Genomic DNA, 17,806 nt, shown 5'->3' with positions numbered 1-17,806 from the left:
ATTAAGACGAAGTAAACATTACTGTTAAAATAACCAAAATCACTAAAATATACACAACTTTACAAGTGATTATTTATATAACACAAATATTGAATATATCAATGGAATGTTTTATAGTTTAAAAGCCAATTCCGTAACAGAAAAATGGTTTTAATCTACGCTGACCTGCGAACAGTCTGTTGCAAGGAGTTAATACGAAACACACAAATCCCTGCAGTTCAGAATTTCAACGCTGGATATCAAACTGGAGGCATCGATGACTTTCCAGTAATTCAATATGCAGCATGAATTTACAGTAAAATATGCATTAATTTAATAATGTTTCATGTTTTATTCAATCTGAACTGTTTTCCAGGATCTCAGGGCTTCACAAACTTAAAACGTTTTACTTCAGTGATAGCTGGCAAAAAGATCTTTTTTTGATTTTATAATCAACATTTATATTAAATGCGGAATAATGTAAACGTTTAGAAAGTTGAATGTCATCGCATTAAATTAACAGTATAGCATAATTATAAACTGCATAATTTCCTAGGTGCTATATGTCCTAGTACTGGAAGATAAAATTGTGCATTACATTAATTGTAATTGCTTTAGTTTGTACCAGTTGTTGAAATAAACGCGCCCCGGGAATGTTATAAACTCGGTTGCCACGGGGTGGCGCTGTGCCACCAGGTGAAACGCATCTCTGGAAGCCGAAAGGCGTCTCATTGAGCGTTTTCTGGACAGCAGGAGTAGTTACTCTCGGTAAAAAAAAAAACAAAATAACAGGTTTCGTTGCATTTGGTTGCTGCCACTGGGAATTTGTGTTTTCTCACCGTTGACTTTTTTCACGCCCAGCACGGTAGTGATACTGACTTTATACTCAAGAATTAGTCCGAATGGACTGATTGGATTTACTTTTGAAACGGTTTTATACGAACTCCTGTCTGCTGGGCCGTGTAAGAGCCGCTGCCAGCCCTGCTGTGCCCTCGGTGCACCATGCAGCAGCAGGTTGGCCGTGCGCTGACGGCAGGACGGTATTACTTGTGCCCTCCTTTCCGCTGAGCCGCACCTAGGGTGGGGGCGTCTAGGAGCCACTACCAGCCAAGCGCTGCCTGACCTAGACCTGGACCAGAGCTTCGACCGCGGAACCGCAGCTTTCGGCGATGCCACGGAAAGGTAGGCTGCGGCGGTGGGTCAGCCTGGCCCGCTGACTGTATCCCGAAGCGGGGTGTGAAACGGAACTGATCGTTTTATGGTGTTTTACTGCGATGCCAGGGCGTGAGTGTAAGTCCTGCGGAGGAGTAACCACCTGCTTGATTTCATCCAGCCTACAATACTCAGTTTCCTCTGATCACGGTTAGATAATGATGCGTTTATTGACGTGAGCCAGGCGTGTTGCTGATGGGGATCAACGTATTAAAGGTGCATCATCACGGTGCTTCTTAACCAAAAAACCAGCCTCGGTTACCAGACCCGAAACTCCACAGACTCAGGGTTTTGCGAGTGAATCTGGAGCAGAACTCGATTGCAGCTTTGAAACTTTTTGTTTTGGGCAATTGGTCTCCATCGACAAACTTGCATAAGATAATTAAAATATTTCTTAAAAAAACTAATAAAATGAGGGAAGTAAATTGAGGTACTGCTGGATAAACGGAAATAATGAGATGAAAGTTTATAAAACCTACACTTTAAAGCAAACTTTAAAGGTTATTAAAAAGGTAAATAGGTGTTTTAATGATCCATCGGCTGAGCGCACAGACTCTACGCTGGGCTCGTGGCCAAAGGAGCGCGCACATGCGCTCTGCGCCCTCCACGCACACTGCCCACTCAGCCTTAATTTCATGTGTCTTGCTGGGGTGTCCCTGCGAACTTTATTTTCAAGAATTAGAGGCTCCCCCCTCGTTTTAGAGAGGTCAGTTTATCCACATTCACATGTCTGCCCCTGCTCATACCCCAGCCTGCTTTCCGAAATGTTCTGCCTCACCTAATGGACTTGCTTCGGTCATTCTCGCAAACATTCCCTCAGCCGGCTTGGCCTGGTTCTGCTGCCCATTGCTTCATCACACACTTTGGTTCTGGTTTTGCTGGTGTGATGCTTTTGGCTTCACACTCCTTCATGGCTCCTCCACAGCTGCTGTGCTTTACGTGGATCTGGGGGGGCAGGGGGGTTTGCTGCAGACTCCTGGGCAGCCTGGCCCCAAGTGGGAGGGGGCGGTGTGTCATGGGGGTCCATTTAATTTTGTTACAGGCCCTGGGGAGCTGCTTGCACGCCTTTCGTCCACCCCACCCTGTCCCGTGCCCAGGGATGGATTATGGGTTGTGTGGGCCCCTGGGCAAAACGTTCGCGAGGCCCCCCCCCCACCACAATTCAAGGGCCCTTGGCAGCCATACGCCCTCCCTATAGGGTCAGGGGCCCTTGTAGGCAGAGGATCAAAGAATGTAGGCCCTCTAAAATAGACAAACGAAAATACATTGTTGATAAGCGTTGCAAATTGTTGGGCAGCGGCCCCCGCTGGCCCGGTCCGTAATCCGTCCCTGCCCGTGCCACCCCGAACACCCTACCCTACACCATGCCACCCTGACCCCACGCCATGAAAGTTTACGTGTCTGTCTCTGTGGCTGAGGGGGCTGTACACCTTACACTAGCTGGTCACTGCCCCCCCCATCTGTCTATAATCCCTCAGGTATGACTGATCTTACTGGTGGGCTGTACGTGTAGCACCTTGATGATGTGATTCTAAATTCCTGTAACCCACTGGGCCGCTGACCGCCAGGCGCCCCCTGGTGGCCGTTTTCTGTTTTTCCATGGCGACCTCCCCGAGAGAGAGGCCGCTTCTGTGTTGCCAGGCGCTGGGCTTGTTTACAGCTCCAGGAAGACGTGCGCCTGGGGCGGGATCAGCCCCACGAGAGCGTGCCATGCGCCGCATGCTGACTGCCATGCAGCATGATCAGCATTAGAGTAGCTGTGGGAGCAGCAGCCATTCGCCGTGGACCCTTCGTGGCTCTGGGCCCTTCCTGTCTAACAGCGCTATCTCTTCGTCACAGGAGCCGGCCCGCTGTGGGGACTCGTCGCGTGGTGCTGCATAGCGCTGAGGGGCCCTGGAGCCAGCGGCTGTCGCTGCCCCCCTGCCACCGCCCTGGACAGCTTCCCCACTGAGGGCCTGGCTGAGTCGTGCTGCTTGAACTTCTCCGGCTCATCCTTCAGGAGCGTGACATGGGCCACCTTCTCGGCCATGGCCCCTCTGCGGGTTCTGGACCTGTCCTACTGTAACATCAGCCAGCTGCTTGTGGATGGGCCTTCCCTGTCGGGCCTACAGGAAGTCTACCTGGGAGGTAACAGCCTCAGGGGCGTCCCTGATGGCTTCCTGACCAGCGCCCCCCACCTGAGGGTGCTGGACCTTGGGCAGAACCTCTTGGAGGAGCTTCCGGAGGTCTTCCTGCAGGCCTCTGCCTCCCTGCAGGAGCTCCGCCTGGCCTCCAACCGACTGGCAGGCCTCCCACGCTCTGTCTTCCAGCCACGACTGCGGAGGGTCGATCTGTCCGACAATCCGTGGGACTGTACCTGTCCGCTACTGGAGGCACTACAGCACTACCTACAGACGCAGAGGAACTCCAGTGAGACTCGGGCCATGTTGGGAGTGCCGGCCTGCGCCTCACCACAGAGCCTGGCGGGCCGGAGTCTGGCGTCAGTGCGTCCCGGTGAGGCCTGCTGGGCCCCAGGTGTCACCGCCAGTGCTGTGCTCTTACCGCTGCTCGTCCTGCTCTCCCTGCTGCTCTTCTGGTGCATCTGGAGGAGACGCCGCAGAGAGGAGTCTGTCCCGAAGCCAGCAGCAGTGGTGTCCAAGCCCCCTGCCGCTGTGGGACACGAGGCCGGACCCGGGGAGGCCGAGCCGCTGGGCGCGGGGTTAAGAGATGCCCTGCTGAGGAACCAGTTGATGCTGCGGCCGGCCTCCTCCCTACTGGGCAGCAGTCGCGACCTCTACGAAGAGGTGGAGATCCGCCTGGGCTCTGAGGGTACGCTGGACTCAGCCCAGGCGCGGGGGGGCGAGGGCACGCAGGGTCCCCTGCTGGACGATTTGGAGACTGTGAGCGTCACAGAAGTGATGAAGGACTCCGCCAACCGGGAGAAGATGTACCTGGTGCAGTCGAGCGAATATTACAGCCTGGTCCCTGAGATCGAGCTGGAGGACTCGGATCACGGCGAGTACGAGAGCGTGGAGATGCCGTGAGATGTGAACGGATCATGGCGTTTAATGGCTGGAGAAGAAACTTTCTGTTAACTAAATGCATTCATTCAGCCTCAGACCAGAAAGTGAAACGCTGAGCCCAACTCCCCCCCCCCCCCCCCCCCCCCCAAATCAAGGCCGCAGAGCCCCCCCCCCCCCCCCCAAACCAAGGCCGCAGAGTGTCACAGCCCCGTGCTCACTGACCGCGTTCAGGTGGGAAACTGATCTTCACAGGCTTAGGGAAACTTCCAGAGGCCTACGCAGCGTTCTGTCACTGGTAGCTGTTTGACAACATGCTGTCGTATTCAGACAATCACTGTCATGTTATGGGGTCGGTGTGTGGTGCAGCGGGCCTGTGATCAGGTGGTTGCTGGTTCGAGCCCCAACCTCTTGAGCGAGGCCCTTAATCCCCAGCACTAGGGCCACGGCTGAAAAAGAATTTTCCCACAGGGATTAATAAAGTTTCTCTTCTGATCTATTTCATTCTAATGTGGAAGGAGGGTTTAATTTTAAACATTATTGGAGCATTTATTTTGAACCTAGAGATGCTGACGTGTATCTTCACTTCAAATACACTGACCATAAAGCAGTAACAGTGTCTCCAGCAGCAGAGCCTTTTGCAGTATGTGAACTCGGCAGTGTTTCACGTCTGTGTGCTTGGGGGTTTGTAACCTGTGCACTGTGAAGTTTGCTAGTGTGGTAGCGCTCAGAAACGTTTCCTACTTTATCACACAATTATTCTATTGGTGTAAACAGCTTTATTTATTCATGGAAACTCTTTTTAGCTGTTTGGCTTCAGTTGATTTACTAGTTTTCACAAACCAGCCAAGCAGACGGACGTTTCGCTGTTCAGTCTCTTCTGAGCTCAAACCGCTGTTTGTATTAAAGTGCTTTCCAGTGGCTTTGGTTCTCTTCACTTATCCTCCGTTTACTCACCACAAACCGCCGACAGATTCTCCTCCATCTCAGTGACAATGTTCAGCCCTTTTCACAGCTTTAGACGGACACCATCCCCTGAGACGCCTCCTTCAGGCAGCCCAACCTGAGCAGGGTTTGCCCAAGCGGCCGCCCAGCGCAGCCTTGAGGGCTGAGCGCAGTGCCTTCCAGGCCCCAGCTGCTGGCAGAGCCCCCAGCCAGCCTGCTCACTCTCTCTGACCTGGCCTTTTCCGGACTGGGCCCTGTTACTCCAGTCTGCAGTGCCCCATTTCAGCTGTTCCTATCGTCTTGGTAACCAGCGCAGTGTCCAGCCGTGGAAACCCTAGCTGTCAGATAGTATCCGTGTTCCCAGCAACTATCTGCTGTGAGCTTCACGCCTTTCTTTTTGTATCGCTCTCCCCCGGCTGCCTTGCCCCGCCTCTGGTCCCTTGAGGGCAGTCGTGTCTCTCATTTCCCTGGTTTTCGCCCCCTCCCCCGCAGGTTCCTCTGCCTTCACGATTTGGCCCCTGCTCTGGGCCGGGCATTGACAGCTGTGGGGCCCTCGGGTTCAGTCCGGAGCCTGCAGGTGATTCTCATTTGCCTGCTGGGAGACGCGGGCACCCTAGGGGCCGCGCTGAGGGTGTCACCAGGGGAGACAGTGTGAATGCAGGCTGGAGAGCGTCCTGCTCCCAGCAGGTCTGTACCAGCTGAAGACCGGCTCTCCGGAACATTCCGCCATCAGGCCATCGCTGGGCTTCTGCTGTTCTCCGGCCAGAGGCACGAAGGGCCCCCATCAAAGGGCTTTTTCACTTTACCTGGCAACCGCTGCCCCCCCCCCCCAAATGCCAGCGACGGCAATCAGAGCCTCAGCTGCCTGCCTGTGGGTGTAGCAAGTCTCGAGATTCCCTCCAACATGGAGATGGAATGAGGGAAGCTTCCGGAAGGGCCTAGGTGCTCATGAGAAGCTGTCTGAGACCACACATACAGCTCTGGGTGATCTGGCCTCGCACTGGCCTCGCACTGGCAGCCAGTGGGAGACGTCCCACACTTGTGCTTCGATGAACATCCTGGGTGCCTCAACATATCCTCCTTAAACTCTACATTAATGGTGCCGTCAGGGGCCTGCTTTTCTACAATATCACTGCTATAGCAAAGTGGCCCAGCTTAGGGAAGTGATCGTGAGCGTCAGGGAAACACGCCAGTAGCCCCACTGCACAATGAGCGGAAGTTGGCTCAGCCTGTGGGTTTCCTGCAGTTGCTGGAAGGGGGCGGGGCTGGCCTCTGGTGGCAGGCTGTGTTCTGGGGCCCCCTGGTGGTCATGAAGAGGAAACTATAAAAGAATGTTAGGAGAAATCTTCAGTGGGATCTTTTCTGGGAAGTTGCATCTTCTCTCACAGCTGAAAGACATGCAGGAATGTTAACTGGCAGCTGGAAATTGTATGTGTGTACGTTTGTGTGTGTGCATGCGTGTGTGTGTGTGTGTGTGTGTGAAGGACTGGCATCCTGCCTGGCCTGTGCCTGACCTTGTCCTATGCTGCCTGGGACAGGCTCCGCCCCCCACACGCTGGTACTGGGGGGGATGCAGATAGCATTAAACCAAATATGATCTAAATAAACAAGGTGTTTGTGAAGCGTGATTGTTAAACGTTTAATTATAGAGGATGCATTTTATTAAGGCAGCGGATTTAATCGGAGACTGGATTCAGTCAGCGTCCATGGGTTTACTTACAGACTGGATTCAGTCAGGGTCCATGGGTTTACTTACAGACTGGATTCAGTCAGGGTCCATGGATTTACTTACAGACTGGATTTAATTGGCAAAAGTGGATTTCAGTGAGGCAGTGGATATAAACAGGGTTAGCAGATTTAATCAGACACCGTATTTAATTATACAGAGGATTTATGGTAGATTGACAGAATAAAACTATAGTACGTTTCTAGAGAAAACACCTTAAATTTGCATTTTGCATGATTTATTGCTTCTCACCTCCAAATGTGGACAGACTGTTTACAGACACCAGGCTTTTTAAAAGGCACAGAATTCTGCATGAAGGCCATGCAGCTGTAAAGCTGTCACATGACTCAAGCTTTCAGCCTATCACTGTTCTCCTGGGGGGCTCTGTGACTCCTCAATAAATTACAGACGATAACCAGCAGTAAATAAAAATGTAGCACTAACCATAATTCACAGAGCCAATCAGATCCTTTGAACTGTCTATGGTCCTACTAGAATTTAAGATAATCACTGGTAAAAGAACAGGACAGCACTGGGTACACACTGTAAATCACTCCTGGATATGATGCCATCGGTGACACTGTCCTGTGTGCCTTTCCATAAACTGCAGTTTTTTCTGTTTTATCAGTTTCCCTGAGTGTTAGAATAAATGCTGTAGCCTGTAGGGAACGTCCAGCCGGCACACCTCCACTGCCCCGTTTACAAACCTCGATAGGCGGTGGTCTGTAGGGTGCGTCCAGCCGGCACACCTCCACTGCCCCGTTTACAAACCTCGATGGGCGATGGTCTGTAGGGGGCGTCCAGCCGGCACACCTCCACTGCCCTGGTTTCCCAGCCTGTAAATCAGCAGCACAGTGAATGACATCCATAAAAGAGGAAGTCAGAGGGCATTGCTGACTTTCTCAGGACGGCAGACGGAGAAGGAGCAGGAACAAGCCGGAGCGGTGCTCGGCATATCGCGGCTTTGCAGGTAGGAGCCATTTCTCTCTCTAAATTATTAATTTGTGGATGAGAAACCTTGTCGGGCTGCTAGAACTGCAGCAGCTTCACAAGTTAATTAGTTCAGTCTGGTTTTGTCAGGAAACATGTTTGTTTGGCTTATGAGTTTTCACAGGAACCCTGCACACAGACATGACAGTCTCTTACACACTTGAGGTAGCAGATGCCAGATTTGCTGGTTTCTCAAAACTACTGTTCAGGTGGAAAGGGAGCATCTACAAATTGCTCTACAAGGAGTTTCTGGTCTTCGGGCTTCTGTACAGTTTCATCAGTGTTTTATACAGGTACAGTGATATTTAACTTAACAGCTCAAACTCAGTTGATAAAGCGTATGTTTCAGTAGAACCTTCACCTACCCAGAGCCTGTGTGGAGCGTAACGAAGATCTATAACCCAACAGATGCCTCCTCGCCCCAAAACAGCAAGAATGGTTTGAGCAAATAGCCATTTACTGCAACCAGTTTGCGGACCTGATCCCCATGTCGTTTGTACTGGGTAAGGTCCCGTCATCCTGCCTCATTGTCCCACTGACTTTTCTGCAACAGTGAGCATTGTTGACATTCTGTGGCTCATCTCTGCAGGCTTCTATGTCACCCTGGCCTTTAACCGCTGGTGGGGTCAGTACACCAGCTTCCCCCTGCCTGACAACCTAATGATGGTCGTGTCGGGGAACGTGCACGGCACAGACGAGCGGGGCCGCCTGCTCAGACGCACCCTCATGCGATACGCCAACCTGTCCTCTGTACTCATCCTGCGCTCTGTCAGCACACGGGTTCGCAAGCGCTTCCCCACCGTGGAGCATGTGGTAGAGGCAGGTGAGGACACCCGCTGCACGCTTAGCCTGCCTGATCGCTCCCTACCGGGGAACTTCAGTGCCCCCTGACCACCCCTCTGTGGCCCTCAGGCTTTATGACTCAGGAGGAGCAGAGGAAGCTGGATGCCCTGTATTCAGACTTTAATAAGTACTGGATGCCCATGACGTGGTTCGTAAACCTGGCCTCTCAAGCACGCAGGGAGGGCCGTGTCCGGGATGACGTGGCACTCCGCCTCCTCATGGATGTAAGCTGACTGCTTCCTGGCTGCTTAAGTGTCTCTCGGGTGCGAACATGGACACTTACGCTTTTTCATTTACAGTTATGGCATGAATAAGCTCAGCTCGTCCACCGCTGGGCAGCTTTGAAGGCTATTCGCCTGTCCTGCCTCATTCGGGTGCATTTCTGTCTTTCTCTCTCCCACAGGAGCTGAATGAGTACAGGGCCAAGTGCAGTTTGCTTTTCCATTATGACTGGATCAGCATCCCGCTCGTCTACACTCAGGTACCACCTCCGTGCATTTGGGGCCTATGGCACGTGGAACTGGGTGCTGAGCGGCTGCCTTCGTGTGCTTTAGGTGGTGACTCTGGCTGTGTACTCCTTCTTCACTTTCTGCCTGATCGGACGGCAGTTTCTGAATCCGGCTAAAGGTTACAGTGGCCACACCCTGGACCTGTACATTCCCGTTTTTACACTCCTGCAGTTTTTCTTCTATGCTGGCTGGCTGAAGGTCTGTAAAGTGCCCCACCAACATGCCATGCTTTTCAGAGAAACCGGGGGGGGGGGGGGTAAGAAGTCCACCTGTCTTCTGCCTCTAGGTGGGGGAACAGATCATCAACCCGTTTGGAGATGATGATGATGACTTTGAAACGAACCAGCTAATAGATCGAAACATTCAGGTTTGTATCATGGCTGTACTAAGTTAACATGAGTATTAAGGTTCCTGACAGCATGCAGTGCACCTGTCTGCCTGTAGGTGTCGATGCTGGCTGTGGATGACATGCACCAGGATTTGCCGGCCGCTGAGAAGGATAAGTACTGGACGGAGGAGTGTTTCAGCCCGCCTTACACTGCTGCCACAGCAATGGAGACGCTGAAGCCGGCCTTCATGGGATCAACCTTTGACATGTGGTACAGCTACAGAAACTAGCAAATTAGCACAGTGTTTAGAATTTGAAAATGCTAGTTTTATTATATAAGAAAATTTTTTGATGGTTGCTCAAGCTGCTTGCATGACTGAAGCCTAGTGTAGTGACCCACTGTCAGTAATATGTGTTAATCTCTTGAGTCATTCAGTTCTTTTTCTGTACTTCTTTTTGATTGCTGTAACCGCTCGTCTTATTTAGTCACACACCATTCACTCAGGTTCGAACCTGCGATCTCCTGGATCGCAGGAACCGGTCGCCCAGTGTGTCGCGCCACCCAACCATCCTCCGACCCACCTACCCTCAGGGTTCATTATAAGGACGTGCCGTGGGCGACGCGAATCGTAAAGATACTACCTTGCGTCAGGTTCGAACCTGCGATCTCCTGGATCGCAGGAACCGGTCGCCCAGTGCGTCGCGCCACCCAACCATCCTCCGACCCACCAACCCTCAGGGCTCATTATATGTACGTGCCGTGGGCCACGCGACGCAATGAAAGATACTACCCTGCGTCAGGTTCGAACCTGCGATCTCCTGCATCGCAGGAACCGGTCGCCCAGTGCGTCGCGCCACCCAACCATCCTCCGACCCACCAACCCTCAGGGCTCATTATATGTACGTGCCGTGGGCCACGCGACGCAATGAAAGATACTACCCTGCGTCAGGTTCGAACCTGCGATCTCCTGCATCGCAGGAACCGGTCGCCCAGTGCGTCGCGCCACCCAACCATCCTCCGACCCACCAACCCTCAGGGCTCATTATATGTACGTGCCGTGGGCCACGCGACGCAATGAAAGATACTACCCTGCGTCAGGTTCGAACCTGCGATCTCCTGCATCGCAGGAACCGGTCGCCCAGTGCGTCGCGCCACCCAACCATCCTCCGACCCACCAACCCTCAGGGCTCATTATATGTACGTGCCGTGGGCCACGCGACGCAATGAAAGATACTACCCTGCGTCAGGTTCGAACCTGCGATCTCCTGCATCGCAGGAACCGGTCGCCCAGTGCGTCGCGCCACCCAACCATCCGCCGACCAACCAACCCTCAGGGCTCATTATATGTACGTGCCGTGGGCCACGCGACGCAATTAAAGATACTACCCTGCGTCAGGTTCGAACCTGCGATCTCCTGCATCGCAGGAACCGGTCGCGCCACCCAACCATCCTCCGACCCACCAACCCTCAGGGCTCATTATATGTACGTGCCGTGGGCCACGCGACGCAATTAAAGATACTACCCTGCGTCAGGTTCGAACCTGCGATCTCCTGCATCGCAGGAACCGGTCGCCCAGTGCGTCGCGCCACCCAACCATCCGCCGACCAACCAACCCTCAGGGCTCATTATATGTACGTGCCGTGGGCCACGCGACGCAATTAAAGATACTACCCTGCGTCAGGTTCGAACCTGCGATCTCCTGCATCGCAGGAACCGGTCGCCCAGTGCGTCGCGCCACCCAACCATCCGCCGACCAACCAACCCTCAGGGCTCATTATATGTACGTGCCGTGGGCCACGCGACGCAATTAAAGATACTACCCTGCGTCAGGTTCGAACCTGCGATCTCCTGCATCGCAGGAACCGGTCGCCCAGTGCGTCGCGCCACCCAACCATCCGCCGACCAACCAACCCTCAGGGCTCATTATATGTACGTGCCGTGGGCCACGCGACGCAATGAAAGATACTACCCTGCGTCAGGTTCGAACCTGCGATCTCCTGCATCGCAGGAACCGGTCGCCCAGTGCGTCGCGCCACCCAACCATCCGCCGACCCACCAACCCTAAGGGTTCATTAGAAGGATGTGCCTGGCGACACAAATTGTTAATAGATACTACCCTGCCCGAGGCTCGAACAAATGACCCGTATTACCTACAGTGGGTGACTAGACTAGGCTGTACCCAACTTGAATATTGGACCAGTGTCAGACCACTTTATTTGTGAACTTTTTTGCAGGTAAATATAAGATACTTACAAAGGAGAGGCCATTCGGCCCATCAAGCTGCTTTGGGGAGAACTTAACTAATGGCTGAGTCGTTAAAATCTGATCTAGCTCTGATTTATCTTGTGCTACACTAACAGGAAGACTATTCTAAACTCTACACGTTGTGTAAAGAACTTCCTCAAATTCAATTTTTAAATTAATTTCCACTTATGGCCACAAGTTCTAATATTTAAACTAATATTGAAGTAACCATTTGGTTGAACACCTTATATACCTGGATCACATCCCCCTTTAACCATTCAGCTAACCTCCTAATACATTCCTCTAAAACCAACAAATATTGCTTGTTGGTGCATTTTTTTTTTTGCAGTTTGGCTAAAATTTTGTATATCTTGCTAATTTACACTTCGATCTTATTGCTGTTCACAGGCTGCTGAATCACACTCCACAAAGTTGTACCAGGAACACTTTATTACAATGCATCACAAGATAAAACCGCAAGTGCATGACAAACTGCCCCTTTAGCCAAGGACCACCCTAAGAGACACTTATGCCTCCCCATGGGGAAGCTGGTGCTCTGCATATTCCCTCAGGTACGAGACACACAGGTAGAAATACAGGCGAGGACAAAGTGGGACTTCACGGTCAGCCAGCGTGCAGCGGCACGTCGGGATTTTGCCGTTCGACGTGTCCCTGGGTCCATGAGGGACGGCTTGTGTTTCAGTGTGGTGATATCACAACACTGCCAATTTGAGGGGAAAAAAAAACATTCTCAATACTCTGTGCTGGTGACCACAAGGTTGCTGGTTCGAGCATTGTTACTGCTACTAATAATATTGTCTTCAACCAGCAACCTTGTGATCACAATCAGCCTCCTGCTCCCTGTTCATAATCAGACAACCAGAAAACCTGTAATAGTTCCGCACACCAGCGCCATGACCTGCATGTCTGGCGAAACCCTCCCACGTAACCAGCATCACTCTATGCTACCCCCACCAGGATGAGCGAGGACCCCACCCAGCACCAAACTGTGGAGACCCCCAAGACTCCTCACATGCAGACCCCAAGGACAGGTCACCACAGAGGCGCGGGAGCCTCGCCCGCGGTCAGCCTGAAGAACTTTGGACGCACAGGCCGGGCCCAGCCGCTAATGCGGCTCCGGGCCGAGAGCTTCAGCTCCGAGCGGGAGTGGTCAGGGCGCATCGACGAGGACGCAGACGAGCCCAGCCAGGCAGCCCCACAGAGGCCCAGGAGGCTGGAGGCATCCGAGCAGCAGAGGCGGCGCGAGGGAGCACAGATAAGGGTCGTCATCGACCCCTCCATCGATCAACAGGCTGACGCCTGAATCTCTGGGGGGTGCCGCATGCTGGAGGTGACCTGGTCTCAGCCATTTCAGACAGCTGTACTCCCATCCATGTGGTTCATATGAAGCCTGATGCTAATCTTTAATAAATCCCTTAGACATACGTCGAGCTGTGGTCCTTACTCTGAAAACACAATGACACCACTGTGGGTAACAGTCCATCACATCTGCCTGGGGTCAGTCAGAAACGCCCCACAACGTTATTGAAACCTGCTCCTCTACACAGGACCCATAAAGGTTCAGCAAGTGTGATCAGCTGCATCAAGCAGAACATCCCCCAAGACCTGACTGCATCCACACAGAGAACCATTAAAACTATGACCCTTTGATCAGAAACGCACAATATACTCACGCCACAGCATCTGAGTGCCAGGTGGACTACAGGAGTAAGTATCTACAGTAGTAGCATCTAACTGAAAAACACTAACCACTAATACACTGCAATCCATGGACAAACCACCAGTTTTAAAGTGAGGCAACTTCACAGCCTGAACAGCACCAGACCACAGCACGACAGGAGCTACTGCCCCAGCTGAGAACAGACAGGACCAGAGGCAGCCTGATGTCACCAGCCAGACTAAGCAGTACCGACAGACTGAGCTCATAAGAAACACGTTCACATCTCATTTGGGATGTTCTCAGCCTTCGAAAGGGGGGGACCACTGGTCTGGCCCAGTCCTTCTGCAAACTGAGGTTTCTGTAGCACTGGAATGAGATTAGAGAGGCATTGAGGGGCCTTCCAGTCACTTAGCAGTGCAGCAGCCCCCCCCCCACAAAGCATTTACCCAGAAAGAAATGACAGGAAGCCAAAGAACGTTTCAGGTCATTTATTGAAGTACGAAAAGCTCTATTTGCCCTTCTTGGCCTTGATCTTCCTCAGGTAGAACTCCAGCTCCTTGCCCTCCAGGATGTAGCCATCTGCCCGACCACATTGGCCAGGTCGCGACGCAATGCAGGCTGCAGAGAAACAGCAGTCACACGACGCACTGCAGGCCGCAGATACACACAGTACAAGCACGCGACACACTGCAGAGCATGGGTGCCCAATACATCGATCGTGATCTACTGGTCGATTGCAAAGGTAGAGCGGCCAATTCGCATGGCATAAAAAATAGGAGGATGGATGATGCGTCCAGCCGCACCAGCTGCCGCAAAACTCCAGCAAGGAAAAAGTCTGAAGAAGGGAAACGCGGAGCGACTGTTCATAAAAAGTACGACATTAACTTCCCTCCGAAAAGCGAGCTGATAAAGAGAAAGAAGGAACTAAAATCCCAGCTCAATTCAAAAAATGCTTTAATCCCAAAGGGAAATTAATAATTACTCGGCATATCTATAAATATGTTTTGCATTTATATAGTAGGTAGATCACATTGACTTGGTCATTTATAAGTAGCTCGCAAGCTGAAAAAGTGTGGGCCCTCCTGCTGCAGAGAAACGCAGCACAGGCACGCAATGCACTGCACTTCCTGTGATGCAGGGACTAACTCACCCAGTAGTTTGCCCTGCAGGAACTGCTCCTCCAGGAGGGGGCTAATCTTGCAGTGCTTTTTGCGATCATCATATTTCTTCTGGATCTTTTTGGACCGCTTCTTGTTCAGGACTTCTTCCTCCTCCGGGGTCTGATAGGGACCGACACGACATCATCTGTCATGGAAGCCTTGCTGCATGTGCACATTAAATAAATGGGGCAAACTGCCAAGGAAACACATGCATCGGACACCAGAGAAAATGTCCATCTTAAAACAAGTTCTCAGTCTCATCAGCAGACCTTGCTGCTGGCACAGACTCAGGAGCAGCACTCTGCTACTTCAGGGTGCTTCAGTCGCAAGAGCTGATATACGTACCAGCTTGGCTCCCTTCTTACGGCCCAGAGGGGTGGCATAGTGTGCCTCATACCACTGCCTGTAGGGGGTGCTGTCAATGAGAACCACGCAGTTCTTCACCAGCGTCTTCGTTCTCACCAGCTCATTGTTGGAGGCATTATACACAACATCGATAATTCTGGTTTTGCGTGTACAGCCTGCAAAACAGGACATTTGTACATTTCATGACCATCAATAATCCATAACAGCTTTGGCAGGGTCACGTGATCATCAACCCCAGGCATCAGCCAGAGAGACTAGATGCACAATAGGTGCTCAGTGCTTCCTCAAGAGTCTTCCTCAGAGTCACAGATGTCATCGCTGGCAGTCAGTAGCAGAACTGGACAAAATTATCATCACAGAAAGACTGGAGGCCACACACGAGCTCTGCAGACGAAGCCCCCACACTTACACTCCGATCCCCATGAGAAATTCCCGACGTCCAGCCTTAGGGCCCTGTACTTCTTATTGCCACCACGGACGCGGACTGTGTGGATACGGCGAGGACCGATCTGTGGAGACAGAGTACTCGGGATCACTCAGCAGCACCAGGCGAATGGAGACGTCAGGGTAACTATGACCAGACTCAGCATGGGCAGATCACGAGCACCGACTAAAACAGCCATAAGTGGTCGAACCCGAACGATACCTTGGTATTGGCTGCAGGCCGTCCCAGCTCGTACTTCCTCTTCTTGCGGTACGGCTTCCTTTTGCCGCCGGTCTTGCGGCGCTTGTGCCAGTTGTCCCGTGAGATACCTGGAGGACGGAGGAGCGAACAGTGAGCGTCGCACGGAGCGGCATGGCCGAGCGGACACACGCTGTCTGAGTGCTCAGTTCTCCAAGGTAGTTATCCGCATACCGTAGTCGGATTCCGCAAAGTCATCATGCACTCAGTCAGATCGCGGGACACCAGCACCGCACCGAGGCTAACTGGCTAACAGGCTAACGGGCTGCATGTCTTTCCGGCGGGGACGGCCGCTCCGGGTTTACCCGAGGAGCGGCTAACGCAAAGCGTAAGAAGCTTTCACGGGCAATGAAGTGATCATTTCACATGACTTGTTAAAAGACAGATACAGTAAAGACGAACCTCAGAGCCATGTGTCGCCAAAATGCTTAATGAATGCAGGCCGCCATTTTGATACATGGCAGCTTAAGCCTCTTGAAACCACTTAAGTTTTCATTAGAAAAATAGGACTCGTAGTCATCCAAAATCGACCCACTGAGGTTCCCTAAGACATACAGAACAAAAACGTTTGCTTTATACGGCATATTCGCCACGGTAAGCCGGTAGATGGTTATGGATTCTGTGCACAGATCAGACAGCAAACACATACCCATTTCAGGTTCTGGCTGGAGAGAGGAAACGGAAATGCCCGCAGACCGGTATCAAGCGCTCTCGTATCGCGAGAGATAATGCGAACTCGCTAGAACCAGAAATGACGTACAGGTCCCCAGTTCGGACAGCAGGCGTGCGTAAGCGTGCTAGTGTGGGTTTTCTAAATGTTACAAAGGCGCGCTTATTTTGATCACTAACGCTTAGTTTTAACCAGAAGTCCGTACAGTATAAGCGCCACTTTCAGGGCAGCATTTACTCCCGTGTTTAGGCGTATATGCATGCGGCATTTCATAGTGCAGTTTTGGAGGCTAATGACGTTGCTCTTTAACCCCACTACCACTAACACACACACGAAATTTGTTTGCTCCCGTCTGGGCACGGGTTGGCAAAATCTACCCACCAACCAAAATGTATTTCTGGCTATGGGCTTGGAACCACACACATATTGTTGACTCTGGTTACAATTTGTCATTGTGACTATCCACTAAAGAATTTGTAACTATTTATCTACTTCATTACTTTTAGCTGCATGTCTAACAGTTTTTCCTATCTTATACAGGCAGCTTTTGGGGGTCGGTAGGTAGGGCAGATGATACAGCAGTACTGCTTTCCATGTGCTTTCAGGCACGCGAGTCTCTTCCCTCACGTTAAACTTTTTCCACCATAGATTTCCGGGTTATGCCCAGCTTGTGACATCACGTGTATTAAAAGATACATGAAATAAAACCACATAACGCAGAGCTTTAAGATGTCAGGAAAAACAGCGTAGACTGTGCAGTGGATGGTGATTTCATTCCTGATGCTCAATACACATCCCAGGGATGGCTATCCTGGTATATTATAAGTTATACAGAGGAATTGCTCCCTACAAAAGTAGAATCTGATCCAGAATAGAACACGTCGACACAAAGCATTTTCAATAATAGAAGCTAGTTGCAGTGAAATTGACCTTTTTTCTGGGCATATTATGTACATATACAGCATACAGGTCTCAGTACCCTGCAAACACTACTTCAGCTGCACTGTGCCCACGTTTGCACCAGATGTATGTTCGCCCATACACTACGTTGTTGCTGCTGTAGGCACCAAAATGTCCCCCAGGGACCAATAGTACATCGTAATCTCAGTTGGAAGTAACCCAAACACAGGGAGACCTCTGGCACGGACCAGGTGATACAGCACGGCCCAAGATCAGCTTCCAGTCATCCCTCCCCAAAAACCCCCACATTGGAACAGCTTTGTTTATTGGTATATTTGACAAATTTTATTAAAGGCAGACATGAATTTAGACAGACACAATGCAAAAGTCACATTTTATAAAACCATGGTTTTAATTGCCCAGTCATCCCTTGGTACATCCTTTCCATCATCCCTTAGACTAAAATGTCACTGTACTCTTGAAAGGAACTGTATAATTACTTTAGTGTATTTGCATGCAAGTAATGCCTTACTGCACATAATCGCCATTAAGGAAAAAAGTGTGGGGTGG

At 51.4% G+C, this 17,806-nt stretch overlaps 3 protein-coding genes and 3 non-coding genes across 9 annotated transcripts; 2 read left to right on the top strand and 4 right to left on the bottom strand.

Annotated features, from left to right (window-relative positions):
* The first annotated feature begins 687 nt into the window (after nt 1-687).
* Nucleotides 688-4,322, top strand: si:ch211-106k21.5 (leucine-rich repeat and transmembrane domain-containing protein 2). The gene is made up of 2 exons (XM_048990094.1): nt 688-1,161; nt 3,031-4,322. Exons 1-2 carry the CDS (start codon nt 1,149-1,151, stop codon nt 4,212-4,214), a joined length of 1,197 nt encoding a protein of 398 aa, XP_048846051.1. The 5' UTR covers nt 688-1,148; the 3' UTR covers nt 4,215-4,322.
* A 41-nt stretch (nt 4,323-4,363) lies between these two features.
* Nucleotides 4,364-13,222, top strand: best4 (bestrophin 4). Of its 4 annotated transcripts, none has more exons than XR_007384327.1 (10): nt 4,364-8,144; nt 8,260-8,354; nt 8,441-8,674; nt 8,764-8,918; nt 9,098-9,175; nt 9,249-9,401; nt 9,490-9,570; nt 9,648-9,802; nt 12,186-12,349; nt 12,756-12,887. XR_007384327.1 is itself a non-coding variant. In XM_048988662.1 (10 exons), exons 2-10 carry the CDS (start codon nt 7,993-7,995, stop codon nt 13,099-13,101), a joined length of 1,449 nt encoding a protein of 482 aa, XP_048844619.1. In that variant the 5' UTR covers nt 4,364-7,831; nt 7,967-7,992; the 3' UTR covers nt 13,102-13,222. The 4 variants fall into 4 exon arrangements, 3 of the variants coding, with proteins under 3 accessions (XP_048844619.1, XP_048844618.1, XP_048844620.1); XM_048988662.1 differs by lacking the exon at nt 12,186-12,349 and having other exon boundaries at nt 4,364-7,831; nt 7,967-8,144; nt 12,756-13,222; XM_048988661.1 differs by lacking the exon at nt 12,186-12,349 and having other exon boundaries at nt 12,756-13,222.
* Nucleotides 13,223-13,749: 527 nt separating this feature from the next.
* LOC125717188 (small nucleolar RNA SNORA35) lies at nt 13,750-13,878 on the bottom strand. The gene has a single exon (XR_007384501.1). It is a non-coding gene; the product is annotated as a small nucleolar RNA SNORA35 (small nucleolar RNA).
* A 53-nt stretch (nt 13,879-13,931) lies between these two features.
* rps8a (ribosomal protein S8a) lies at nt 13,932-16,452 on the bottom strand. The gene is made up of 6 exons (XM_048988667.1): nt 16,316-16,452; nt 15,631-15,737; nt 15,394-15,493; nt 14,964-15,139; nt 14,609-14,738; nt 13,932-14,076 (listed from the first exon to the last, which is right to left on the bottom strand). The coding sequence occupies exons 1-6, from the start codon at nt 16,317-16,319 to the stop codon at nt 13,967-13,969; spliced, it is 627 nt and encodes a 208-aa protein (XP_048844624.1). The 5' UTR covers nt 16,320-16,452; the 3' UTR covers nt 13,932-13,966.
* On the bottom strand, nt 15,277-15,346 carry LOC125717182 (small nucleolar RNA SNORD38). Its single transcript, XR_007384495.1, has one exon. It is a non-coding gene; the product is annotated as a small nucleolar RNA SNORD38 (small nucleolar RNA).
* On the bottom strand, nt 15,807-15,872 carry LOC125717181 (small nucleolar RNA SNORD55/SNORD39). Its single transcript, XR_007384494.1, has one exon. It is a non-coding gene; the product is annotated as a small nucleolar RNA SNORD55/SNORD39 (small nucleolar RNA).
* Nucleotides 16,453-17,806: the final 1,354 nt, after the last annotated feature.

The sequence above is a fragment of the Brienomyrus brachyistius genome, chromosome 21 (genome assembly GCF_023856365.1).
Source record: "Brienomyrus brachyistius isolate T26 chromosome 21, BBRACH_0.4, whole genome shotgun sequence".
NCBI classification, from domain to species: Eukaryota; Metazoa; Chordata; class Actinopteri; order Osteoglossiformes; family Mormyridae; genus Brienomyrus; species Brienomyrus brachyistius.
The sequence above is the reverse complement of the archived record's forward strand: the minus strand, read 5'-3'. Positions and strand labels throughout refer to the sequence as shown.

What these genes read in the sequence shown, in the direction of transcription:
- best4 (XM_048988662.1), top strand. Translation starts at nt 7,993, where the DNA reads ATGACAGTCTCTTACACACTTGAGGTAGCAGATGCCAGATTTGCTGGT. An exon ending in GGAGCATGTGGTAGAGGCAG is followed by an intron (nt 8,675 to 8,763) that starts GTGAGGACACCC and finishes TGTGGCCCTCAG; the next exon opens with GCTTTATGACTCAGGAGGAG. An exon ending in TCCCGCTCGTCTACACTCAG is followed by an intron (nt 9,176 to 9,248) that starts GTACCACCTCCG and finishes CGTGTGCTTTAG; the next exon opens with GTGGTGACTCTGGCTGTGTA.
- rps8a (XM_048988667.1), bottom strand. An exon ending in TTTCTCATGGGGATCGGAGT is followed by an intron (nt 15,140 to 15,393) that starts GTAAGTGTGGGG and finishes CCTGTTTTGCAG; the next exon opens with GCTGTACACGCAAAACCAGA. An exon ending in GTAAGAAGGGAGCCAAGCTG is followed by an intron (nt 14,739 to 14,963) that starts GTACGTATATCA and finishes GGTCCCTATCAG; the next exon opens with ACCCCGGAGGAGGAAGAAGT.